The sequence below is a fragment of the Triticum urartu genome, chromosome 5 (genome assembly GCF_003073215.2).
Source record: "Triticum urartu cultivar G1812 chromosome 5, Tu2.1, whole genome shotgun sequence".
Classification (NCBI taxonomy): Eukaryota; Viridiplantae; Streptophyta; class Magnoliopsida; order Poales; family Poaceae; genus Triticum; species Triticum urartu.
Window position 1 is genome coordinate 460,214,749 of NC_053026.1, and position 27,306 is coordinate 460,242,054.

At 46.4% G+C, this 27,306-nt stretch overlaps 1 protein-coding gene and 1 pseudogene across 1 annotated transcript; both read left to right on the forward strand.

Annotated features, from left to right (window-relative positions):
• The first annotated feature begins 7,219 nt into the window (after positions 1-7,219).
• On the forward strand, positions 7,220-23,734 carry LOC125509828. The gene is made up of 4 exons (XM_048674851.1): positions 7,220-7,648; positions 7,776-7,930; positions 23,054-23,184; positions 23,303-23,734. Exons 1-4 carry the CDS (start codon positions 7,231-7,233, stop codon positions 23,478-23,480), a joined length of 882 nt encoding a protein of 293 aa, XP_048530808.1. The 5' UTR covers positions 7,220-7,230; the 3' UTR covers positions 23,481-23,734.
• On the forward strand, positions 23,493-25,889 carry LOC125507139 (annotated as a pseudogene).
• The last annotated feature ends 1,417 nt before the right edge of the window (positions 25,890-27,306 follow it).

Genomic DNA, 27,306 nt, shown 5'->3' on the forward strand with positions numbered 1-27,306 from the left:
TTCTGGCTAATGATCCTATTTACATGCATCGACTCAATCCACGTGTACACATCCATCAATCGGCGTACACACGTACAAGCAAGGACTCAACTAGCTAACAAACCAGCTAGCATGCAACTTCTTAATTAAACATGCATGCATGACACGGTAAAAAACTCTACTAATGCATGTAACAAGATTAAAACTAATAAATCGGTGGTGTAGATTTTGGGATCATCTGAGCCCGGGCTCAGAAACTGATTTTCGCTGTAGGAGTGGCTTTTTTTATACCTGCTGTCGGAGTATCTATATATACAAAAATTAATCATTATGCTTGTGAGATCAGAGTAACCAAAATTATTCGGCTGACCTCTCTACAAATTCAGGGCGGTTGGACACAAAAGCCCACTTCTAAAGAACTATAATGATCTGTTTGAATTACTAATTAATAGTATAAACTGGAACAGGAGGTCAAGTTTCTTGGACACAAGTTGAACATGCAACAACTACATGAGCAAAGCATTACTATCTGTGACAAAACCTAGAAGCTTGATACAAAACGTTTTGAACTGCAGAGACAACAGAGTCAATTTTGAATATTTTCTAAGAACAAACAAGCAACATCTATGAACTAACAAAATTGTAACATCAAAACAGGAAATCATAAAAGCACTAAATACAGGCCAAAGCAAATTATATGGCAGCTGACATGTACATTTACTAGAAATATAAGACATTTTTTAGTTCAATTTGAACTACAAAAACGTCTTATATTATGGTACAGAGGTAGCAGTAAGCAACAAAATGCAAGGTCAAACCATTTTTACACATGGGATGCTTCCTTTTTTTTCAAAATTGCATGCCAAACCTACACTGGAAGGATTAAACTGTACCTAGTAGTGGTGGAGCTGCTGCTGGGCCTGGGCAGCATACACTGCCGGTGCAGGACTATAGTACACCACCGGGACGCTGGTGGCCACCGTGAAGAGAGCCAGCACGCCGGCTGCCAAGTAGAGACTGCAGGTACCATCGGCGAACTTGTGACACTGGTGCAGGGAACGGCCCACCAGGTCTGACACCGTCAACGAGCAGGCAAAGTAAACTAGCAGTAGGCCCATCATCACCTGTGACAGGAAATTTTCAGTTACAAAACATGGTATGTGCATATGTGGATGTTTATGCATACGTGATAGCTCACCGTGTCAAAGAGGCCGAGTGCAGTCAACGTCCCAGCACCTGCTGGGGCCATGCCCTGCAGATCATGGCCCCATCGTGTACTACACGAAGAAGGCTCACGGTCATCTGCAAGGGCAGGACGTAGCGCAGAAAGCTACAAAAGGAAATATAGTTAATTGAGTTCACGATAAAATATAGTTGGGCTGGGTGGGGGGGGGGGTATAGCCCCCTCAGCTATACACATAGCTCTGCCATTGGGTACAGGAGTCCGTCTTGATTCTTACCTCTACTCCATTTAACATTGACGTCTTATAGGGTGCCGTCATGCTTTGCGGTCTACTTAAACAGGCCGCAACTAATGGTCAGTGACTCAGTGTACATAAATTGTGTAGTATACTACTATGGAAAAATAAAGCTAGGTAGTATCACTCCCCAACTCACCTTTTCATACTGAAGCATGCATGCATGGATGCATATTTCCGTATAACCTACATGCTCGTTTTAGTGCAATTTTTAGAAACGTGGCATGGGATGCTTCCTTTTTTTTCAAAATTGCATGCCAAACATACACTGAAAGGATTAAACTATACCTAGTAGTGGTGGAGCAGCTGCTGGGCCTGGGCAGCATATACTGCCGGTGCAGGACTGTAGTACACCACCGGGACGCTGGTGGCCACCGCGAAGAGAGCCAGCACGCTGGCTGCCAAGTAGAGATCGCACGTACCGTCTGCGAACTTGTGGCACTGGTGCAGGGAACGACCCACCAGGTCTGACACCGTCAACCAGCAGGCAGAGGAAACTAGCCGTAGGCCCATCATCACCTATGACAGGAAATTTCCAGTTACAAAACATGGTATGTGCATATGTGGATGTTTATGCATACGTGATATCTCACCGTGTCAAAGAGGCCGAGTGCAGTCAACGTCCCAGCACCTGCTGGGGCCACTGCCCTGCAAATCATTGCCCCATCGTGTACTACACGAAGAAGGCTCACGGTCATCTGCAAGGGCAGGACGTAGCGCAGAAAGCTACAAAAGGAAATATAGTTAATTGAGTTCATGATAAAATATAGTTGGGCTGGGTGGGGGAGGGGCTATAGCACCCTCAGCTATACACATAGCTCCGCCATTGGGTACAGGAGTCCGTCTTGATTCTTACCTCTACTCCATCTAACATTGACGTCTTATAGGGTGCCGTCACGCTTTGTGGTCTACTTAGACATGCCACAATTAATGGTGTGACTCAGTATACATAATTTGTGTAGTATACTACTATGAAAAAAAAAAGCTAGGTAGTATGACTCACCAACTCACCTTTTCGTACTGAAGCATGCATGCATGGATGCATATTTCCGTATAGCCTACATGCTCGTTTTAGTGTAATTTTTAGAAACGTGGCATGGGATGCTTCTTTTTTTTCAAAATTGCATGCCAAGCATACACTGAAAGGATTAAACTGTACCTAGTAGTGGTGGAGCTGCTTCTGGGCCTCGCATCATACACAGCCGGTGCAGGACTGTAGTACACCACCGGGACGCTGGTGCCCACCGCGAAGAGAGTCAGCATGCCGGCTGCCAAGTAGAGACCGCAGGTACCGTCGGCGAACTTGTGGCACTGGTGCAGGGTACGACCCACCAGATGTGACACCGTCAACGAGCAGGCAGAGGAAACTAGCAGTAGGCCCATCATCACCTGTGACAGGAAATTTTCAGTTACAAAACATGGTATGTGCATATGTGGATGTTTATGCATACGTGATAGCTCACCCTGTCAAAGAGGTCGAGTGCAGTCAACGTCCCAGCACCTACTGGGGCCACTGCCCTGCAGATCATGGTCCCATCGTGTACTACACGAAGAAGGCTCACGGTCATCTGCAAGGGCAGGACGTAGCGCAGAAAAATACAAAAGGAAATATAGTTAATTGAGTTCATGATAAAATATAGTTGGGCTGGGTGGGGGGGGGGGCTATAGCCCCCTCAGCTATACACATAGCTCCGCCATTGGGTATAGGAGTCTATCTTGATTCTTACCTCTACTCCATCTAACATTGACGTCTTATAGGGTGCCGTCACACTTTGCGGTCTACTTAAACATGCCGCAATTAATGGTCAGTGACCCAGTGTACATAATTTGTGTAGTATACTACTATGAAAAAAGAAAGCTAGGTAGTATGACTCACCAACTCACCTTTTCGTACTGAAGCATGCATGCATGGATGCATATTTCCGTATAGCCTACATGCTCGCTTTAGTGCAATTTTTAGAAACGTGGCATGGGATGCTTCTTTTTTTTCAAAATTGCATGCCAAGCATACACTGAAAGGATTAAACTGTACCTAGTAGTGGTGGAGCTGCTTCTGGGCCTGGCATCATACACTGCCAGTGCATGACTGTAGTACACCACCGGGACGCTGGTGGCCACTGCGAAGAGAGTCAGCATGCCGGCTGCCAAGTAGAGACCGCAGGTACCGTCGGTGAACTTGTGGCACTGGTGCAGGGTACGACCCACCAGATCTGACACCGTCATTGAGCAGGTAGAGGAAACTAGCAGTAGGTCCATCATCACCTATCACAGGAAATTTTCAGTTACAAAACATGGTATATGCATATGTGGATGTTTATGCATACATGATAGCTCACCCTGTCAAAGAGGTCGAGTGCAGTCAACGTCCCAGCACCTACTGGGGCCACTGCCCTGCAGATCATGGTCCCATCGTGTAGTACACGAAGAAGGCTCACGGTCATCTGCAAGGGCGGGATGTAGCGCAGAAAGCTACAAAAGGAAATATAGTTAATTGAGTTCATGATAAAATATAGTTGGGCTGGGTGGGGGGGGGGGAGCTATAGCCCCCTCAGCTATACACATAGCTCCGCCATTGGGTACAGGAGTCCGTCTTGATTCTTACCTCTACTCCATCTAACATTGACGTCTTATAGGGTGCCGTCACGCTTTGCAGTCTACTTAAACAGGCCGCAATTAATGGTCAGTGACTCAGTGTACATAATTTGTGTAGTATACTACTATGGAAAAAAAAAGCTAGGTAGTATCACTCACCAACTCACCTTTTTGTACTGAAGCATGCATGCATGGATGCATATTTCCGTATAACCTACATGCTCATTTTAGTGCAATTTTTAGAAACGTGGCATGGGATGCATCTATGCGCGCGCAACAGCGGTGTGATGTTGATTTCGACTGCCAGCGACAAGAGCATATATATATTCTTTCGAGACCATGGCCATCAAAGCGGATGATAGAGAAAGAGACAATATACGATGTTGACATGAGCAGCTTGCCCGAGTGCTGGCCATTTTGGGTCGACGTACGATTACCACAAACAGAAACCTGATGATGTGAGTGACACGCGCGTCGTGCTTGGACGGGACACCTGCCATAGGACCAGATCTTGCAGCTCCAAATTCGAAATCCGGCCGAGGGAACCACCCTCGAGCGGCGACAGGACGAGGAGGGAGGAAGGTTATGGTGGTGCGTAAGGTATCACCCCCTGGTCGCTAGAGGAGGGCGGCCTTTTTTTTGGAAAAAAACGTTTTGGCACATCGGTAGAGGAGGCCGGTTGCCGTAGTATGGGCGACGACAGAGGCTGGTGCGACGGTGGGTGCTCCATGTAGCGTCCGGATCGGGGCGGCGGCCCCTCTTCTTCAACGGGGGCGGACTCCGGAGTCGTGTGAGCGACTCGAAGTCCGGATCTCGAGATGGTGACGACCTTCTGAGGCTGCTGGCGGTATGGGACGTCCCCTCCATCAATAGACCGAGTTCGATGCAGCTCGGCAGGTGACGCATGAGCCTCTCTCGGAGTTGTTGGGCGGTGTTTGTCTTTTGCTGGTGAAGCCACCGGTGGATGTGCTACCGGCGGATGCTACGCACGACGTCTTATACGGAGGACGTCAAGTCATGCCTGCTACCAGCAGGTGATGCACGGCAGCTCTGGTGGAGGTTCAAGTTTAGCCTATTGTTGTTGGATCGAAGGTAGTGTGATAGTAGCGGGAGACATGCGGTATGGGACGTCTTTGTCTTCCGTTGACTCCTTCAGAGGTATCCAGCTATCGAGGCGCCGGTAGACGGATAAAGGCGGATGATACAGACAACTTCAACTACGAGCTTATGCACTCCGGTGGAAACACAAGATCTCTGATCGGGCTATGTCGTCGCGCGCCTCCGTCATGTCCTTGCTGAAGGTGGTGGATTGAAGCTTAGCTTTGGGGTTAAGAATCCGTAGTTCAACCTTGTGGTGAACTCGCCATCATCGGCGCACGTGCGGTGATTCCTTCTTGAAAGTGTAGCTTAGGAGTTGTGTATTTTTCGTTTATGTTGTGTCTTGTATCATAGGGTTAGTGATTATCGATCTTGGGGAGTTACTATCGCGAGGTATATGGCCTCAGGGTTTGTTTTTTGCTTTTTTCCGGGTTGATGTTGTTCGGCTGCTGGATTTTGCTCTATTAATAATATATATGGCTGCATGCATTTTCCTGAGCAGAGGACGGGGGTTATCCTAGTTTTAAAAAGAACATATGGAACTTCTCTACGTACGTTTTCTCTTTCTCCTATGAGCGTTTGGGTGTGGATGTGTCTCGAAACAGAAGACTTCAGCCTCTCAGGTCCTGCATGCTTTGATAGGATGGATTTTTTTTAATCAACGGTTTTGCCCGTCTGAAATTTAAATGGTTTAAAATTCATGAAACACATTTAACATTTTTCACCCGTCTGAAATCTTACGAATAAAATGATTTCGATCGGTTTCACAAGTTCACATTCCAGTTTTATATTGTTTTTCATTTTCAAAACTTACATTTCACTTTTCACTGGCTTGTTTTAGATAAATCATATGTACTTCAATTGCACATTTTTGAAAGATCATATTTCACTATTAACAAAAAACCATTTCACATTTGTAAATGAACGGTTTCACAAGTTGACATTTCAATCCAGATTGCTTTTCACTTTCAGAACCTACATTTTTATTTTTCACTAGCTTATTTCACAAAAAATACATATATTACATTTGCATATTTTTATAATAACGTGTTTCACAGTCTTGAAATAGGTTTTCTAGTGAAATGTGATTTTTCACATATGAAATGTGAAACGTCGAAATTTAAATATGTTTGAGATGTATCCAAAATTGGTCTAGTTCCAAAGTCCCTGTGCCAGTAATCCAAAAATATAAAAGCCTCATAAATGTGTCTATAGTTTAAAAGATATTGTTGCTTTAGATTGTATACAATGAAATAAAGTCTATGGATTTGTTCTGTGAGTAGGGAGAAAGAAGAGAGTTGCATGCGTACCTTGTGTGACAAAAAGTGACCTTGGACCCATAAAGCTGACATTGATTTGACTAGAAAAAAAATACAAAATATATACTAACACAATACATCTAGATGGGCCATGCATCTGCACGAATCTTAGCAGAAATGAATGCTCTCAGATGTATCGGCACGAGACGGAATCGCGCAAAATGACTTTCCCCAGCCACCCTATCTACAGCCAACATGTGCCAAATAGTGCTTTTCGCGAGGAGCTTTGCTCGCTTGCAGTTGACGCCTATGTGCCTCAAATAGACAGGTTGCGCTCGAAGCGGTGTGCGAACGGCTGAACCAGTAATGTGCCAACCTAAGCCTATGAAGGGGTTATTTTGGGTTTATGAATTCTTCTTTGCTTTTTATTGTTATCTGCCTTTTGTAAATAAAAGAAATTAGGAATACAAAAAGATGAATGTGTACTTGGAAAATATTCACCACGGATTAAAAATATATTAAATGTATTAAAAAGTGTTCAACACTTATTTAAAAAAGGATCAAAATAATCAATGTATTAGAAATAACGCTTTGTTTTACCGTATCGTTTAAGCTGATTTTTGCGGGGTCTGGTATACGGGATCTGTTACAGATGCTCTAACAGTGGAGTCATCATTAGTTTGGCATTGTGCTTAGGCTTTACAGCCATGCCGCCATGCTTTACAGAAGCCATGACTCGATACGCACTGACAAGATGATAGGATTAACAATTGTTATGCAGAGCATGCGAACGTACGGAGCCGGAGAGAAAACGCAGCCCCATAATGCTGGTCGAAGCAGTCACAGCCACCAACCTTCCAGATAGTGTCCTCCTTGCGCGTTGCTTCCCACTGCTATCGTCTCCATTTGCTGCTACTGCTCTGCCGGATCTGCCAATGGAGACGGTGGAAGACCCCACCCTGGAGCCTGCGATTGGGTGGCTTGCCGACACCATCCTTGCAAATCTTCCAGCCGGCGGCAAGCTGGACTGGTGGATCCACCAAGCTGGCCTTGGCAACGAAACCATGAAGCTCAAGGCCGAGGTCGAGGCAGTGGAGATGGTGGTTTCTGCTGTGCAGGGGAGGGCGGCCGGAAACAAGCCGCTGACCCGATCTCTCGCTCGTCTCAAGGAGCTGCTCTACGACGCCGACGATGTGGTCGACGAGCTCGACGGCTACAGGCTCAAGCAGGAGCTCGAGCCAGGTAATTTTACTACTGCGGTTTAGATCCAAGTATCTGCTTAGTTGTTACTAATTGGCAGTTCCAATTTATTTTCCCTGGAGCACGACGACTATGCTAAATGTCTGCTTCACTTTCTCTTCTGCCTTAGAGACACTGCTCCAAACGGATGGACATGCTGGAGCGCAGCAAGTTGAGAGATCTAGAGAAAATGATGACGATGTACAGAGCAGCGGTAATAGCAGGTTACAATCCAAGGAATGGAATCACTTCGAAATCACAGAGTTTGAACAAAACGGAGGGCGTGCCAGAGTAGGACGATCAATTGTGTCTGTCATTCAATCATCACGCATTGTACAACATATATAGCGCTAGAGTAGTTACAGGAGAGCCCGAAGGATGTGGCACGCAGGCCTGGGCGAGATCTATGATCCTATATACTAGGAATACAAGTACATACACCCCCCCCCCCCCCAGGTACAATACAAGTTAACACCCCCCCTCAGCCGGAACTCCATGGGGAAGGATGTTGAGGCTGGTTCTGAATTCGTGGAAGACCTGTGATGGAAGCCCCTTAATGAAGAGATCTGCGAACTGCGAGCTGGATGGTACGTGGAGAACACGAATGTCGCCGAGGGCCACTCGGTCACGCACAAAATGTAGATCAATCTCGATGTGTTTCGTGCGCTGGTGTTGGACAGGATTGGATGCAATGTAGGTGGCCGAGACGTTGTCACAATAGACAATGGTGGCACGGGTCGGTGGGCGACGAAGCTCATGCAAGAGTTGGCGCAACCAACATGCCTCAGCAACACAGTTTGCGACGCCACGATACTCGGCCTCAGCGCTCGAACGAGAGACAGTGGCTTGCCATTTGGATGACCAAGACAGCAAGTTGTGGCCGAGAAAAACACAGAAGCCCGACGTGGACTTGCGTGTGTCCGGGCACCCGGCCCAATCGGCATCGGTGTAGGCCACAAGATCGAGAGGAGAGGACTTGTACAGCTGCAAGCCAAAGTGGGTGGTGCCACGAAGATACTGTAGAATGCGTTTGACAAGTTGCATGTGAGAATCACGAGGTGCATGCATGAATAAGCACACTTGTTGAACCGCATAGGAGAGGTCCAGGCGAGTAAGAGTGAGGTATTGTAGGGCACCGGCTAAGCTACGGTATAGAGTGGGATTGTCGAGGAGGCAGCCATCATGAGCGGAGAGTTTTGATTGTGTATCAATGGGAGTGGATACGGGCTTGCAATTGAGCATCTTGGCACGTTCGAGAACTTCAAGGGCATACTGCTGTTGGCAGAGAAACAAGCCATGTGTGTTGGGTGTGACGTTGATGCCAAGGAAGTGATGAAGCTCTCCAAGGTCAGTCATGGAAAACTCACGTTTGAGAGAGGAAATGACGTGATGGAGAGCACGGGGAGTGCTTGCGGTGAGTATGATGTCATCAACGTACACAAGTAGGTATGCGATGGAGTCATCACGTTGCAAGATAAAGAGAGAGGTGTCGCTCTTGGACGCATGGAAACCAAGGGACAACAGGAAGGAGCGGAAGCGATGGAACCAAGTGCGTGGTGCCTGCTTCAAGCCATAGAGGGACTTACGAAGGAGGCACACGTGGTCCGGCCGAGAGGAATCCACGAACCCAGCTGGTTGAGCACAGTACACCGTCTCCTTGAGGTCGCCGTGGAGGAAAGCATTCTTGACGTTGAGCTGGTGAATGGGCCAAGAGCTGGAGGTGGCGATGTTGAGCACAACGCGAATGGTAGCCGGCTTGAAAACCGGACTAAATGTCTCGTCGTAGTCGACACCCTCCTTCTGAGTGAACCCTCGAACCACCCAACGTGCCTTGTACCGAGCCAAAGTGCCATCGGTGTTGAACTTGTGGCGAAAAATCCACTTGCCAGTCACCACGTTAACACCTGCAGGTTTAGGAACCAACGACCAAGTAGAATTCTCAATTAAAGCATCGTATTCAGCTAGCATTGCACGTTGCCAATTGGCATCTTTGAGCGCAAAACGGTACGCGGGGGGAATGGGAGATATAGTGGTGGTGGGTGTATGGGCGAGAAAGAGACGTTTGGGTTGGCAGAAACCCGATTTGGACCTGGTGTGCATTTTATGTGCGTTGTGTGTGGGTTTTACTGGTTTTGCATGAGCTGGGAGACGTGGCTGCACGGGAGTGGAGGGCGTGGAAGGAGAGGTGGATTGCGTGGGGCCGGGAGCAGGACTGGCAGGCGATGGATCCGAGGCGGATCCGGGCGCAGGGGAATCTGGCGCACGATCCGAGGCGTGGGGCGCGGGCGACCGGGTGGGCGCGAGGGCCGAGGACGCGCGTGGGGGCGTCGGTAGTGGGGAGGTGGGTGCGGGGGACCATTGGGTGGCAGAGGTGGGGCCGCTCGTGGGGGAGGGGTGATCTGGCACGACGGGAGTGGCGTGCATGGGATTGTCCCATCGGGCGGATCGGGCGGGTCCCGGTACGAGGAATCAGGCGGGCAGGGAGGTGAATCTGGCACAGATCACAGAGTGTATTGCATGGGATTTTCTGTGGAGAGGCTCGATGTGGGGGATGGTGGGGAAGGTACGTACGGGAAAACGTTCTCGTCGAAAATAACATCACGAGAAATGATCACGCGGTGCTGGTTAAGATCATAACACCTATAACCCTTATGCTCAAGGGGATATCCTAGGAAAATGCATCGAGTGGAGCGGGGGGGGGGAGCGTATGGGGAGCGGTGGCGTAGAGATTGGGGTAGCATAGACACCCAAAGACGCGCAAGTGATCGTATGTGGGATGAATGCCGTGGAGCATGTAGTAAGGAGTGTAATCGTAGATGGCACGGGAGGGTCGTCTGTTAAGGAGATTGTAGGATCGAAAGTATGTCTAGAAGGGGGGTGATTAGACTACTTGACCAAATAAAAACTGAACCTTTTCCCAATTTTAGTTCTAGGCAGATTTTAACTATTGTAGGACAAGTAAAGCAATCATCAAACAATTCAAGCAAGCATGCAAAGAGTATATTGGCAGCGGAAAGTAAAGCATGCAACTTGCAAGAATGTAAAGGGAAGGGTTTGGAGAATTCAAACGCAATTGGAGACACGGATGTTTTTCCCGTGGTTCGGATAGGTGGTGCTATCCTACATCCACGTTGATGGAGACTTCAACCCACAAAGGGTAACAGTTGCGCGAGTCCACGGAGGGCTCCACCCACGAAGGGTAACGGTTGCGCGAGTCCACGAAGGGCTCCACCCACGAAGGGTCCACGAAGAAGCAACCACCCACAAAGGGTCCACGAAGAAGCAACCTTGTCTATCCCACCATGGCCATCGCCCACAAAGTACTTGCCTCACTATCGGTAGATCTTCATGAAGTAGGCGATCTCCTTGCCCTTACAAACTCCTTGGTTCAACTCCACAATCTTGTCGGAGGCTCCTAAGTGACACCTAGCCAATCTAGGAGACACCACTCTCCAAGAAGTAACAAATGGTGTGTAGGTAATGAACTCCTTGCTCTTGTGCTTCAAATGATAGTCTCCCCAACACTCAACTCTCTCTCATAGGATTTGGATCTTGTGGAAAGAAGATTTGAGTGGAAAGCAACTTGGGGAAGGCTAGACATCAAGATTCATATGGCAGGAATGGAATATCTTGGTCTCAACACATGAGTAGGTGGTTCTCTCTCAGAACATATGAGTTGGAATTGTGTATGTGTTCTGATGGCTCTCTCCACGAATGAAGAGGAGGTGGAGGGGTATATATAGCCTCCACACAAAATCCAACCGTTACACACAGTTTTCCAATCTCGGTGGGACCGAATCAACAAACTCGGTCGGACCGAAAAGGTAAACCTAGTGACCGTTAGAGATTTTTGGTGGGACTGACATGCAACTCGGTAGGACCGATATGGTTAGGGTTTGGGCATAACGTAATCTCGGTGAGACCGATTACACAAACTCGGTGGGACCGATTTTGGTAATAGGCTAACCAGAGAGTTGGTCAGGCAAACTCGGTGGGACCGATTTGCTCTTTCGGTGAGACCGAAAAGTTACAAAAAGGAAACACTGAATTTACATTGCAATCTCGGTGGGATCGATCCGCTCTTTCGGTGAGACCGAAAAGTTACGAAAGGGAAACAGAGAGTTTGCAATCCCATCTCGGTGAGACCGAGATCCCTATCGGTAGAACCGAATTGCTAGGGTTTGGCAGTGGCTTATGACAAGTGAAACTCGGTGGCGCCGGATAGAAAGAATCGGTAGGACCGAGTTTGTCTTAGGGTTTAGGTCATATGTGGATATGGGAAAGTAGTTGAGGGTTTTGGAGCATATCACTAAGCACATGAAGCAAGAGGCTCATTAAGCAACACCTCATCCCTCCTTGATAGTATTGGCTTTTCCTAAAGACTCAATGTGATCTTGGATCACTAAAATATAAAATGAAGAGTCTTGAGCTTTTGAGCTTGAGCCAATCCTTTGTCCTTAGCATTTTGAGGGTTCCACTTTCACATCATGCCATGCCAATCATTGAGCTTTCCTGAAATAATCATCTTGGAATAGCATTAGCTCAATGAGCTATATGTTGTTATGAATTACCAAAACCACCTAGGGATAGTTGCACTTTCAATCTCCCCCTTTTTGGTAATTGATGACAACATATAGATCAAAGCTTCGACAAATGATAATAAGCATGAAATATATCGTCGCTTTGAGAAGTATGTGATAAGTAAGAGCTCCCCCTAAATTTGTGCATATTTAAAAATTTGCTTTGGACTGCAAATGCACAAGAGAGTCATGGGTTACTCTTCCATGTCACATACATCTTGGTGGAGCGCTTAAAATGATAAGAATGAAATACACGCACTCATCACCAAGAAAAGTGAATGATCACATAAGATAGATAAGATAATAGCATTAAGCAAACATTAAGTGTAGCTTATGATCAAACACATGATCATCAATGTCTCACGAGCAATGACATAGTATCTCAAGCACTCAAAAGCAAACAAAGTTCGAAAAACCACCAAATAAAGCAAGAGAGAATAAAAGCAACACTCTCTCTCTCTCGAAGCCTATGATCTGTACATTTTTCTCCCGCTTTGGCAACAAGTTACCAAAAAGTTCCTAGAAAATGCATAGTACTAGATCGACGCTCAGGCTTGATCTTCAGGTGGTGGTGTAGTCCGGATCACTCCAAGGACGAAGGCTTCCGTAGACGCTGAAGTAGACGCTGAAGTAGATGCTGGAGCTGGTGGAACTGAGGCTGTAGCTGGTGCAGAAGTGGTGGCTCTGGTGTCAGCAACTGGCACTGCATGTGATCTCTGAGCTCGTGGCACTCTGGCAAAGGCATCAGTTGTAGTCCTGCCTCTCCTCTCCTGCATGTCATCCTGGAGCTGCTCCACTGCAGTCTGAATCTCTGTCACCTTGACATCCAAGTCATAGAACTTTTGTTCCATGATTCTCTCTAGGCTTGCCTGGTTCTGAGTTAGGGTGGCTAGTCCTTTCTCAATCCGCAGGGTGGATGCAATTAGGTAACCAAGCTGCTCTTGTTTGGTTTTCAAGAAATACTCAGATGCCTCCTCTTGAGTTGGCATCTTGGCAGCTTTCTCCTTCCTCGCCTTCTCCTTCTTTGCTTGTGCTTGTGCAGATGATGGTTCATTCTCAGTCATGACAACTTGATTGTCCTCAAAATCTGGACGGATGGCCAGGTGTTCCTTGTCCAATAAGTATATGCCCATGCCCATCTTGGAGTTAATGAGCTCCTGAATTTGAGGGGCATATCCACAGCTCCTCTTCTGATCTGCTGCAGTCCTTTTGATGGTCTCTACCATGAGGCTCATGACTTCGAATTTCTGAGGCACATCAAATACATGTAGCAAGTTGATCGCATGGCCTCTGATCATCTTGTGATCACCTGACTTGGGCAAGAGAGTGTGCCTCAAAATCCAATTAATAGTTGGCAGCCCTGACAGAAGATAATGCACTGAGCCAAACTTGAAAGTATCAAGTGCTTCATTTGGAATCTCCTTGTACATGTTGGACATAGAGTTGTGGTCCATCTTCTTCTTGGCATAGATATCCAAGTCATCTGCTTGCTCCTCTGGGGCATTAATGAGCTGTGCCCACTCAGCAACTGTAGATTGGTACCTCGTACCTTCAGACATCCAAGTTATCCTACCATCTGGATAAAAATGTGCTGTGGAGTAAAATTGCATGATAAGCTCCTCGTTCCACTTTGTGAGCTTCTGCCCAACAAAGTCTGCAACTCCACAAGCACTAAATCTGTCATACACTCCAGGGTAGTGTTCCTCATTTTCCTTCATGTACTCCCAATCAACCCATCTCATATCACAAACAATTGGCTTCTTGTCTAGCAGCACTGTCTCATAAAAATCTTGCTGCTCCTTGGTGTGAAATCTGTAGTCAACAGCAGTCCTCCTCCTTGAAGCATACGGGTCTGCTTCTCTCCACTTCCGGAGCCCTGAGTCTCTCCTGAGCTTCATGTCCTCAGCCACAGGATGAGCATCGTTGTGGTCTGGGATCTTGGGCTTGAGTTTTCTGAGCACTTGACCTTCTTCTTCTTCAGCAATGTCAGGCACTGGGGCCTTGTTCTTTTCAGTTGCAGGTATGCTTCTTGTATTCCTCTTTGGTGCAGACTTGGGCTTGGAGGCAGCTTTGGGTGCTTCTTTGGGCTTAGATGTGGCAGCCCCTGTCCTGATAGCATCACCCATAAGCTTAGGTGCCTTAGGTGCTGGTGCAGCAACCTCTTCTTCCTCTTCCTCTTCCATGATGGAAGCCTTTCCAAGCACTCTGGCTACGGTCTTCTTCACCCTTTCCTTCCTTTTCTTGCCTTTAGTAGCAACTGGCTCTATGGGAGTGGGTTTCTCAGTTGAAGCTCTGGCCTTTGACATAGGCTGCCTGCCTGCTGGCCTTTTGATTTTCATACCTGGCTTTATGCCTTGAGCTGGCTCAACTCTCTTTGATGTGGCTTCCTCTTCTGCCACATAATCTTCATCCTCAGAATCTGAAGTTCTCTTCTTCCTCTGTCTGGTGGCAGCTTTTGGCAAATTGCTAGGAGTACTTCTGCTGCCATCATCTAAAGAACTTGAGGGACTAGTGCCCTCACTCATCTGCACTTGCTGTTTTGACACATTCTGGCTATCACTCTGGTCTGACATGATGAACAAGCTGACTGCTGACCCTGTGAATAGTTTATAGATGAGGTAGAATAGATGAGCATCACAAAATGCAGAGATTTTTGCAAAAGAATGACCCAAAAACTTAGTTTTAGTTTCCCACAGAAATCATCTCGGATCTACCGATTTTTAAACTCGGTGATACCGAAGCAGTTTTGGCACCTAAACTAGTGAACTCGGTTGGACCGAGTCACAGTTCGGTGGCACCGAGACTGCTAGGGTTTCACAGAGTTCCAAAATCGGTCACACCGATAAGTAATTCTTGGTCAGACCGAGTCTCACTTGTGCAATGGCATAAGCCAAATCGGTGGGACCGAGTTTTTCAACTCGGTGGGTCCGTGATGGTTTCGGCGGAAACCTAACCCTAAAATTTTCGAATCAAACCTAATCTACGAGCGCATTGACTGGATAGGAGTGTTTCAATCGTGGCAAGAATCATGATGATCACAATGTGCTAAGAATCGGATTGGAGAATAGCACAAAGATCGAGTCCATACCCTAGTTCGGCGGAGACTCGCTACGGCGGCAACGGCGGGGTAGAATTCCGTTGACGGCGATGGAGACCAGCGAATGGAGGCGGCTGGCGGCGAGGAGACGATCCGGAGACCAAGTTGGCAGAGCAGGCTATCGCGCGGGCGAAGGGGTTCGGAGAAATTTCCAAATTTTTACCTGTGACTATATATAGCCCGACCCTGTCGGTGTGACCGAGTGGAACAACTCGGTGGCACCGAGATTCATAACTGCAAGCAGTTACTGAAACTCGGTGTGACTGAAAGGTTCAAATCGTTTGCACCAAGATCGAAAACCTAGATCAACTTAATGATCTTGGTAGGACCGAAAGTGGGGTATCGGTCAGACCGAGAATCATAAAGAGGTTTTGGAAGTTTAAGTCTATGACGAATCGGGGACTCCGAGCGCTCCTCACACAGAGTGGTTCGAATCTGACTTGATCAAATTTTGTGATGTAGCATGAATAGAGTTTGAGACGAGAAAAACATAGATAGCTAGAGGAGGTTCTTAGGCATTCTTGTCCATCCACTTGGCAAAAGGAAATAAAACCGAACAATCAAAGCAACAAGTGGATGTCCTCGAATGAGTAAAATATGCAACCAGCATGCTCACACAATAAGATGGCAAATGAAATATGTGACAAGGCATGCACAACCAATTCTAGCATCTACCAAGCAATTTGCGATGACAAGGTCATCTATATATGAGTATATTGACTTAGGAGTCAAGTGAGAACACTTGATCATAGGTCATACTCATCGTTTAAGCTCAAGTGGGGTTACCACTTTTACATAAAGCATTGTTGTGTTCACATCTTTAGAGTTGCTTTAGCTCAAGTCTTAGAGTAAAGCTCCCCCTAGATGTGATATCCCCCCTTAGAGGGATGAACTAACCTCGGGTTTTGTCGATGATGAATTCATGTAGATGTTGAAGATGTGGATGCTCAATGTTGATGTAGATCACTTGGAGCTATCCATTTGAGTGAATTGCACTTTCAATACCTACATGGGTTAGTCCCACAAGGAACAAACAAGGATATCCATAGACATAGAGTGATGCACACACAAGATGATGTCCATGAAAACTTTTAGGTTACCTTGTCCCTTGTCTTACCAACAAGAGGGTTTGTGACTCCTTGAACTAGTGTAAGATGTGGAAGTTGATTGCACTTGTTCTTGCCAAAATGATAAGAGTGAAGTATGTTGGCGGAGTCACCCTCAAGAACTCTCTAGTTCTTCTTCTTTTGGATCCACACCATCTTGATGGGAATCCTTGGAGTTGTAGTCGTACTTGATGAAGTGGAACTTGAAGTAGTCTTGGGAATCCACTTGACTAAGGTCTTAGGAGCTTCTTCAAATGCATCAATTTCCTCTTGAAGCTTGTCCTTGCCTTTTTGCTTGTAGTCTTGTGGTGGAAGATCATCTTGAGCTTGTGTCCCCTTGAAAGAAGTATTATACTTCTCTTGTTGAGGAACAAACTTTGTCTTGGGGTATTGATCTTCTTCCCACTCAACTCCATTGGCATTGAACTTTCGTTCAAAATCAACACCTTGATTCTTCCGGTGCATTCCTTGCTTGCGCACAATTTCCTCGAATTGCTTACTCCCGGCAAGGCTTTTGTACACTCCTTTCTCTATAATTCCCTTCAATAAGCTATTTTCTTGCTCAAGTGTAACTTGGCTAAGAGAATCATTAGTGGAATCAAGAGAACTACTAGAAGCAACAATATTGGATTTAGCATGATCATTGTTACTGCTAGAGGAAGAATCTTTCTTGTTCTTGTTACTAGACTTGACTTGAGGCATGTAAGTGGATAAGAGTAAACGCTTGGCAATGTAAGAAGAACTTTTCTTGCGGAGATCATCATTGATTGCTTTTAAGAACTCATGCTCTTGCTCAAGATTGAGCTTTTCAAAGCGTAATTTCTCATGAGCTCTTAAAAGTTCTCGATGATCTTCGAAGATAGTTTCATGAGCTAACTTAAGAGTGTTTAGTTCTTTGGTTAGAGCCTCAATCTTCTCCTTATCATTGTCATTCGTTTTATCTTGATTAGCATGATTAATTGACGTTTCATCATAGTATTCATCACTAGAGTTGTCAACAAGAAAATCATCGCCTAACAAGTCATCTTCATCACTATTGAAATCAACATACTCGGGGTGTGTTACCTTAGGACCTTTGGTCATGAAGCATCTTCCAATTCCTTCATTTGGTGAGTCAAATATGTCGTAGGAGTTGGTTGACACAAGTGCTAGACCGTCAACACCTTCATCTTGAGTATCTTCGGAGTCGGAGTGATAACTTCTCTCGGAGTGGCTGTCGGAGTCGGAGCCGGATACCCATTCACCAACATGAGCTTGATGTCTTCGTTTTGTGTAGCTCCTTGATGATTTTCCTTCCTTTCCGAATCCTTGCTTCTCCGTGAGTATCTTCGTTCATAACGATTATCTCTACTCCTTCTCTCTCTTGGTGGTGATTCTTTGCTTCTTCTTTTTGGAGAATCTTCTCTTCTCTTGTAGGGAGCCGTACACTCATTGGAATAGTGTCCGGGTCTTCCACAACTGTAGCAGTTTCGCTCTCGACTAGAAGATCTTTTGTCATTGTAGGACCTTGACTTGAAGCTTCTATCTTTGCTTCTACTCTTTTAGAACTTGTTGAAGTTCTTCACCATTAAGCTCAATTCTTCATTGAAGTTTTGTTTCTCACTTGATGATGTAGGGGCTTCACATGAGGCTTTGTAGGCACCACTTGATTTGTTGTGAAGTTCCTCTTTATCCTTAAGTGACATTTCATGAGCAACAATTCTTCCAATCACCTCCGTTGGCTTGAGATCTTTGTAATTGGGCATCATTTGGATCAATGTGCACACGGTATCATATTTTCCATCCAAGGCTCTTAGAATCTTCTTGATGATGAATCTATCGGTCATCTCTTCACTTCCTAAGCCAGCAATCTCATTTGTGATGAGAGCAAGCCTAGGGTACATTTCAGCGACACCTTCACCATCCTTCATTTTGAACTTGTCAAGTTGACTTTGAAGCACATCCAACTTGGATTCCTTGACGGAGTTGGTACCTTCGTGCATATCAATCAAAGTGTCCTAAATTTCCTTTGCATTCTCAAGACGGCTGATTTTGTTGAATTCTTCGGGGCACAATCCGTTGAAGAGAATATCACAAGCTTGAGCATTGTATTGCAACATCTTCAACTCATCCGCGGTAGCTTCACGGTTTGGTTCTTTCCCATCAAAGAAGTCACCTTGCAAACCAACACACACAATAGCCCAAACGGCGGGGTTATGTCCAAGGATATGCATTTTCATTTTATGCTTCCAACTAGCAAAATTAGTACCATCAAAGTAAGGACCTCTACGGTGATAATTTCCCTCGCTAGACGCCATACTCTCCTAGGTTGTGAAACCAAGGCTATGACCACCAAAAGCTATGGAGATCAAAGCAAATGGAGACCAAAGCTCTGATACCACTTGTAGGATCGAAAGTATGTCTAGAAGGGGGGTGATTAGACTACTTGACCAAATAAAAACTTAACCTTTTCGCAATTTTAGTTCTAGGCAGATTTTAGCTATTGTAGGACAAGTCAAGCAATCATCACACAATTCAAGAAAGCATGCAAAGAGTATATTGGCAGCGGAAAGTAAAGCATGCAACTTGCAAGAATGTAAAGGGAAGGGTTTGGAGAATTCAAACGCAATTGGAGACACGTATGTTTTTCCCGTGGTTCGGATAGGTGGTGCTATCCTACATCCACGTTGATGGAGACTTCAACCCACAAAGGGTAACGGTTGCGCGAGTCCACGGAGGGCTCCACCCACGAAGGGTAACGGTTGCGCGAGTCCACGAAGGGTCCACGAAGAAGCAACCACCCACAAAGGGTCCACGAAGAAGCAACCTTGTCTATCCCACCATGGCCATCGCCCACAAAGTACTTGCCTCACTATCGGTAGATCTTCATGAAGTAGGCGATCTCCTTGCCCTTACAAACTCCTTGGTTCAACTCCACAATCTTGTCGGAGGCTCCCAAGTGACACCTAGCCAATCTAGGAGACACCACTCTCCAAGAAGTAACAAATGGTGTGTAGGTAATGAACTCCTTGCTCTTGTGCTTCAAATGATAGTCTCCCCAACACTCAACTCTCTTCTCATAGGATTTGGATTTGGTGGAAAGAAGATTTTGAGTGGAAAGCAACTTGGGAAGGCTTAGAGATCAAGATTCATATGGTAGGAATGGGGAATATCTTGGTCTCAACACAATGAGTAGGTGGTTCTCTCCTCAGAACATATGGAGGTTGGAATTGGTGTATGTGTTCTGATGGCGCTCTCTCACGAATGAAGAGGAGGTGGAGGGGTATATATAGCCTCCACAAAAATCCAACCGTGTTACACACAGTTTCCAAAATCTCGGTGGGACCGAATCAAACAAACTCGGTCGGACCGAAAAGGTAAACCCTAGTGACCGTTAGAGATTTTCGGTGGGACTGACATGCAACTCGGTAGACCGATATGGTTAGGGTTTGGGTATAACGTAATCTCGGTGAGACCGATTACACAAACTCGGTGAGACCGAGTTTGGTAATAAGCTAACCAGAGAGTTGGTCAGGCAAACTCGGTGGGACCGATTTGCTCTTTCGGTGAGACCGAAAAGTTACAAAAAGGAAACACTGAATTTACACTGCAATCTCGGTGGGACCGATCGCTCTTTCGGTGAGACCGAAAAGTTACGAAAGGGAAACAGAGAAGTTTTGCAATCCCATCTCAGTGAGACGAGATCCTATCGGTAGACCGAATTGCTAGGGTTGGCAGGCTATGACATTGAACTCGGTGGCGCCGGGATAGAAAAGAATCGGTAGGCCGAGTTTGGCTTAGGGTTTAGGTCATATGTGGATATGGGAAAGTAGTTGAGGGTTTTGGAGCATATCACTAAGCACATGAAGCAAGAGGCTCATTAAGCAACACCTCATCCCTCCTTGATAGTATTGGCTTTTCCTAAAGACTCAATGTGATCTTGGATCACTAAAATATAAAATGAAGAGTCTTGAGCTTTTGAGCTTGAGCCAATCCTTTGTCCTTAGCATTTTGAGGGTTCCACTTTCACATCCATGCCATGCCAATCATTGAGCTTTCCTGAAATAATCATCTTGGAATAGCATTAGCTCAATGAGCTATATGTTGTTATGAATTACCAAAACCACCTAGGGATAGTTGCATTTTCAGAGATAAGTGGCCGTGTGAAGTGCTTCAGCCCAAAAAGGAGGTGTAAGGTTGGCTTGGACAAGAAGGGTACGTATGATGTCGTTAGTGGTGCGAAGAAGGCGTTCTGCCTTGCCATTTTGGGTGATGTATGAGGACAAGAGAAGCGGTAGGCAATGCCATTCGCGGAGAAGAAAGCACGGAGAGTGGAGTTGATGAACTCACCGCCGTTGTCGCATTGTAATGCCTTGATGATCACGTTGTATTGAGTGCGAACAAATGAAAATAAACATTGTAGAGTGAGTGAGGTATCCGACTTGTGGCGAAGTGGAAAGGACCAGGAGAAGTGAGTATAATCATCAAGAACAATTAAGTAATATTTATAACCAGAAAAGCTTACAACCGGGCTTGTCCATAAATCACAGTGAACTAACTCAAAGGGTGCATAGGTGCGACTAAGGGATGAAGAAAAGGAAAGGTGCGGCTGTCTACCTAATTGGCAAGTACTACATGGGATATGCGCAAGCTTATTACATGAGGGAAGAAAATCATGGGCTGCTAAAGAGGAGGTGACTTGAGGGCTTGGGTGGCCGAGGAGCCGGTGCCAAACGTCGGCGGTGGAGGTGGTGGCGGAGAGAGCAGCGCGCCATGGCTTGTTATTGCCGGAGAATGGGTAGAGATCACCGGAGCTAGCGGAGATCATGATGACCCTCCTAGTTCGAAGATCCTTCACAACAAAGCCATAGGGGGGAAATTCAATAGAGCACAAGTTATCTTTGGTGAATTGGCGAACTGAAATAAGACTAGTTACGACGTGAGGAGAAAAGAGAACGTCCCGAAGATGAAAATTGTGAGGGGGAAGGGTAACGGAGCCGGTGGCTTGAATGGGAAGATGAGTACCATGGCCAACAACAATGCTAGTGAAACGAGACTATAAAGAAGGATTCGAGAAGTTGAGATTACCAGGGTTGCCGGTGACGTGGGAGGAGGCGCCGCTGTCGAGGTACCACTCGTGTGGAGCGGAGGCACTGTGGGGAACGCCGTGTGCGTTGTACGCGGCCTGGAGCATGGCCAGGTGATCCTAGGAAGGTGGCTGGGTTGGCGTCGTGGGTGGGTAGCTGGAGATCTGCATCGGGTAGGCCTGGGCATGCAACCCGGGCCGCGGGCCGAGCACGCCGGCGGCGTTCGGAGGGACCCAGCCAGGGCATGGGTTCGGGATGGCCATCCCGTAGGGCGCAAAGAACCCCATGTAGGGGTTGTACGCCATGGGTGCAGGAGCGCCGTGACCACCTGGATCGCCGCGACCACGGCCGCGGCCACGACCACGACCACAGCCACCGCGGTCACCACCATCACGGGTGCCGGAGGCACGGCCAGCCGGGGAGCTGGGACCCCGATCAGTGGCGCGATCGGCACGGTCACCGGAGCGAGGAGCGGGGCCGCCTGACCCGGAGGGGCCGCCGCCCCCAGTGACGGCGAGGATGGTGGCCGGCTCGTCGGCCACGCGCTGGGCGAGGTTCTCCTCGGCGAGCTTCAGGCAAGAGAAGACTGTCTCGAACGGTGGTAGAGGAACCGTGTCTCCGAGCACGACGCGGATGGTGTCGAGGCGTTTGTCGATGCCGTGAAGAAACTGAGTGGTGAGATTCACTTCAGTGACGGCATGCTCGATGTCGGCCAGCCCGGCGGTGAGGAGCTTCATGCGACGACCGTACTCGGCGACGGAGAGATCCCCCTGTTTGAGGTTGCGGTATTGGCGGTTCAGCATCATATACCGCGCCACACGATTCACCAGGAAATAATCGCGGATGCGGTGCCAGAGATCGTAGGTGGTGGTAGCGCCGACGACGTGGTCGACGAGGTTATTGGCGAGAGTGGAGTATATCCAGATCACAAGATGGGCGTCGAGCTCGCGCTGGAAAACGGTGGCATTGGCCGGGATGGGCTGCTCGATGATCTGAGCGACGCCATAGCGGATGAGAACAAGGAGGAAGAAGGACTTCCATTTGTGGTAGTTGTGCTCGTCTGGGTTAAGGAGAAATTTGATATGGTTCTGGACGCTGTCGCGGAAGATGGGATGGTTGGACGGGGCGGCGGCAAAGGAGGGCGGCGGCGCCGTGGAGGGGGAAAAGAGAGGGGCAAACTGTGATCCGAGCGAGGGGGAGGATCCGCTGTGGGTGGAGGGGATGGTGCCAAAGATGAGAGGAGGGGATGTGCCGGCGGTGGTGCCGGCGCTGGTGGAAGAGCTGGAGAGAGCTGCCGGCGAGGTGGCTGAGCTAGTGGCCGGAGAGGTGGCGGAGGAGGTGGAGTTCTCAGCCATGGAGAAGGCACCTGGAGTCTGATACCAAGTAGGACGATCAATTGTGTCTGTCATTCAATCATCACGCATTGTACAACATATATAGTGCTAGAGTAGTTACAGGAGAGCTCGAAGGATGTGGCACGCAGGCCTGGGCGAGATCTATGATCCTATATACTAGGAATACAAGTACATACAGTTACACAGGTACAATACACGTTAACAGCCAGAGCAAGATGTAAGAGCTGTCAAACAGAGGTTATGTGCGAAACCAATAAGGGGATATTAGTTTTGCGCAATCATTTCAAAAGCAAAGGTTGTCACGAGAAACGTGGAGCAAGTGACCCTTCTTCAAGGTACCTAAATTGTTTAATGCCTTGTACCGACACATTTTATTAGTCCCTTCTTTTGTGCATCAGCTTAAGAGCGTGTTAAGGTTGTCACTGCCGATCCATGATCTATTTCTTATTTCAGCACCACTGATGCTACTACAGTTCCTATGCCTATTGCAACTGGCAATTCGTTCAGCAGAGAAAGGATGAGAACCGGTCAGGAGTCAACACACATCACCGCAGCTAACCCAAACGGGTGGAACAAGGACGAATTTTCCGAAAGGATACAAGACATTACTTGTCAGCTGCAAGATGGATGAGAGGCTATCACAAGGCTTCTCAACATACTTGGGTCCGGTGGTGCAATTTCAAATGCCTGTCAGAGTACAATCTCAGATCCATGCCTAAGAACATCAAGTCTTGTTCAAGGGAAAGTGTATGGGAGAGATGAAGAGAAGAGATCCATCAAATCACTGATAAAAGAACACAAAGCAACTGTCGGCTTAACTGTTCTGCCTATTGTAGGCATCGGAGGAGTTGGGAAGACAGCTCTTGCTCAGTTTGTATACAATGATCCAGCTGTGGAAAGCCAATTTGATCACAAGATATGGATTTGGGCGTCTAATAAATTTGATGAAATGAGACTCACAAGAGAGATGTTAGATCACGTCTCCCAAGAAACACATGATGGCATATGCAGCTTTTCCAAGCTTCAGGAGGTCTTGAAGGATCATATTAAATCAAAGAGGGTTCTACTTATTTTAGATGATCTCTGGGAAGGCATGGATGATGGCCGATGGAACAAATTGTTAGCTCCGTTCAGTTCTGATGGTGCAACTGGCAATATGATAATTCTGACAACAAGAAAACCGTTTGTTGCCTAAAAGAGAGGTACAACTAGACCAATTAACTTAGATGGTTTGAAAAATGCTGATTTCTGGCCAATGTTCAAAGCATGTGCATTTGGTGATGAGAATTACAAAGAGCAAGCAAGTCTAGGTGACTTAGGACAAAAAATAGCACAAAGTTTGAAAGGAAACCCATTAGCAACACAAACTGTTGGGGCACTATTAAGACATCATCTTACTGTGGATCATTGGAATAACATTCTGAAGACTGAAGATTAGAAATCCCTACAACACACTGGTGGTATTATGTCTGCCTTGAAGCTTTCCTATGATGAATTGCCCTACCCTGTAGGGCAATGCTTCTCATATTGTTCTATATTCCCCTACGGTTATGGATTTCTTGCTGAGGAGCTAGTTCGTCTTTGGATTTCACATGGATTTGTGAAGCGTGATCATTCAAGTAAGAGTTTGGAGGAGATGGGACGGTACTATCTTACTGACTTGGTGGGCCTGTTTGAGCAGGTTGAACTTGAATGTCAAACTTTCTATGTTGTTTGCGGCCTGATACATGATTTTGCAAGGCTAGTTTCAAGAACAGAGTGTGCAGCTTTGGATGGTTTGCAGTGCAATGAAATTTTGCCAACTATACACCATTTGTCCATGATAACCAATTTTGTATATCAGAGGGATGGTCAGACTGGGAATATACCTCGTAATGAGAGGTTTGAATTTTCATTGCAAAGTATAGTCGCATCAGTGAGAAAACTGAGAACATTGGTGTTAACTGGAGAATATGACTCTTTTTTCTTCAAAGCATTCCAAGATGTCTTTGAAGAAGCAAATAATCTGCGTCTGCTACAAATGTCTGCAACATCTCTTGATTTTAATTCCTTTCTGTGTAGCTTGGCAAATCCTACACATCTTCGATATCTAAAAATTCACTATGGTCATACTGAGCAGAAGGCTTTGCCTCGTGTTTTGAGCAGTTCTTCCATCTTCAAGTATTGGATGTGGCTTTCTTTAATGCATTGCATACAGTTCATCTAGAGGATTGCGGAGAATGGATAATACTTCCATCTCTGGAAATGCTTTGGTTTCTTAAAAGGTTGAAGCTGAGCAACATGCAGAGAGTAAGAGAAGTATTAGTTTCGCCATTGGAGGAATTGGTTTTAGATCGAATGCCAGATTTACAGATATGTTCATGTACTTCTGTGGGGGATATGAAGTCTAGTTTAAGGGTGCTGGAGATCTGGAGTTGCTCTGCACTTGAGGTGTTTGATCTGTTTCAGAAAGGTTATAACTACAAAACTGAGCTTAAGTCGCCGATGCCTAGCCTGAGGAAACTCATTGTGGTTGGTTATCCTCGTTTGCAAGTACAGACCCCTCTTCCGCCCTCAGCCACACTTTCTAAACTATTAATCACTAGTGTTTCAACAATTATGTCAATGGAGGGACTTTCCACGGAAACATTAAAGCTTTATGGATATGGACTTCCGAGTGAGATGATGGCACTCGATGACAAAATTTTGGCATTCAGTAATCTTAAGGATATAAAATACATGCAGATATTGTCTTGCAAAAGCATGACATCTATTTCATTCAAAGGTTTAAGTCAGCTCATCTCTTTAAAGAGTTTGAAAATAGAGTATTGCAGAGAACTTTTCTCTTCAGATGTTGTGCCAGAGCAGACCCATGAAGACATGATAACTGCAAATGAGGTTGCTCTCCCATCTCTTGAAAGTCTTTGTATTAGAGATTGTGGAATAACAGGGAAGTTGTTATCTCTGATGCTGCAACATTCACCAGCCCTGAAGGAATTGACTTTATATGAATGCCCGTAGTTGAAACAGCTAAAGATAGGAGAGGAAGGAAAGGTTCAATCAAACTTTATCTCAGGTTCCGAGACTTCGTCATCAGGATATGTAGATGATGCATGGCCAAACTCAGATGTTGACGGAGTCGTGCACATTCCGCTGAATCTCATAAGGATAACCATTGGTAAATGCCCTCATCTAATATTTGATGGGAATAGGGAAGATTTGGTTGGATTTACCTCCCTTGATAAAGATGCCCAAGAGAAGGGAAGATGTCTCCTCCCACAATCACTTGATCAACTTGTTTGGATTGATTATCCCCAAAAAATACTGCGACCCTGCTTTGTGCGGAATCTCACACGCCTCGGAAAATTAGAAGTAATTGAAGGAAGTTTGGAATATCTACAGATGGATTCCTGTACGGCGTTAGAAGAATTGGAAATTGAAAATTGCCATCTGCTCATCACTATAGAGGGTATACAGTCGCTTGGAACCCTTAGGTCTTTGGTATTATTTGTGAACTCAAGCATGGAATCTCTACAGCTGCATTTGTGCACGGCGTTGGAACGTTTGGAAATTCAGTACTACAGTTCGCTCGTCTCACTAAAGGGCTTGCGATCCTTCATGAACCTCAAGCATTTGAAAATACTCGGTTCCCCTGCCTTGGGTTCCCTTACCTCATTGGTGAGTAATGAGCCAACTGAGGGAATTTCAAGTCATAGCTATGAGTTATTCCCTACACTGGAAAGTCTCGAGGTCGATGATTTGTCTCCCCTTAACACGTCATTCTGCAAGGGCCTCACATGCCTCCGAATCCTAACGCTTACTTTGTCGGATGAAATGAGACTGACAGATGAGCAAGAGAGAGCGCTTCTGCTCCTTAGGTCCCTGCAAGAGCTCCATTTTAATGAGTGTGAACTTATAGATCTTCCTGCACGGCTGTGCGTCCACCCTTCCCTCAAGACGTTGAAGATCATAGATTGCAATCTCATCGCAGGACTTCCAAACAAAGGCCTCCCACCATCACTGGAAAAGCTGGAGATCTACGACTGCAGTGTCGAGTTATCAAAACAATGCAGATTGCTTGCAACAAGCAAGCTAGAGGTCGAAATTGATGGGAGCTATGTGGCCTGATCGCTCAATATCTTTGTAAGGTATACTTCTACCATATATGCCCAGTTTTTTTTGGACTAAACAACAGATCATACAATTATATGCTATTGGAGGGATTGTCCAGGCCATCCCTGTCCTGGCTCACTTGTTGCAGTACTTAGCTTAACACATTTTTCTTGTGATATCAACAGGTTTGGTTTCACTTCAGAACCTCATTCTCGTGTGGTCGCGATAACCGTGTCTTACACTCATAATCTCATTTTTTATTCTCTCAACTTGTTTGTATTTCGGAAATCGAACTGGGGATTTATGCTGTAGGAGAAGCCTAGTGTTTCTCTGTCATATCAAAAACCGAAAGCTTCACGAGGTAA

Bases quoted from the DNA above. Each gene is read 5' to 3' on its own strand.
- LOC125509828 (XM_048674851.1), top strand. From the start codon at position 7,231: ATGCTGGTCGAAGCAGTCACAGCCACCAACCTTCCAGATAGTGTCCTC. The intron at 7,649-7,775 runs GTAATTTTACTA...CTTCTGCCTTAG, and splicing joins CAAGCAGGAGCTCGAGCCAG to AGACACTGCTCCAAACGGAT. The intron at 23,185-23,302 runs GTACCTAAATTG...TTCTTATTTCAG, and splicing joins GCAAGTGACCCTTCTTCAAG to CACCACTGATGCTACTACAG.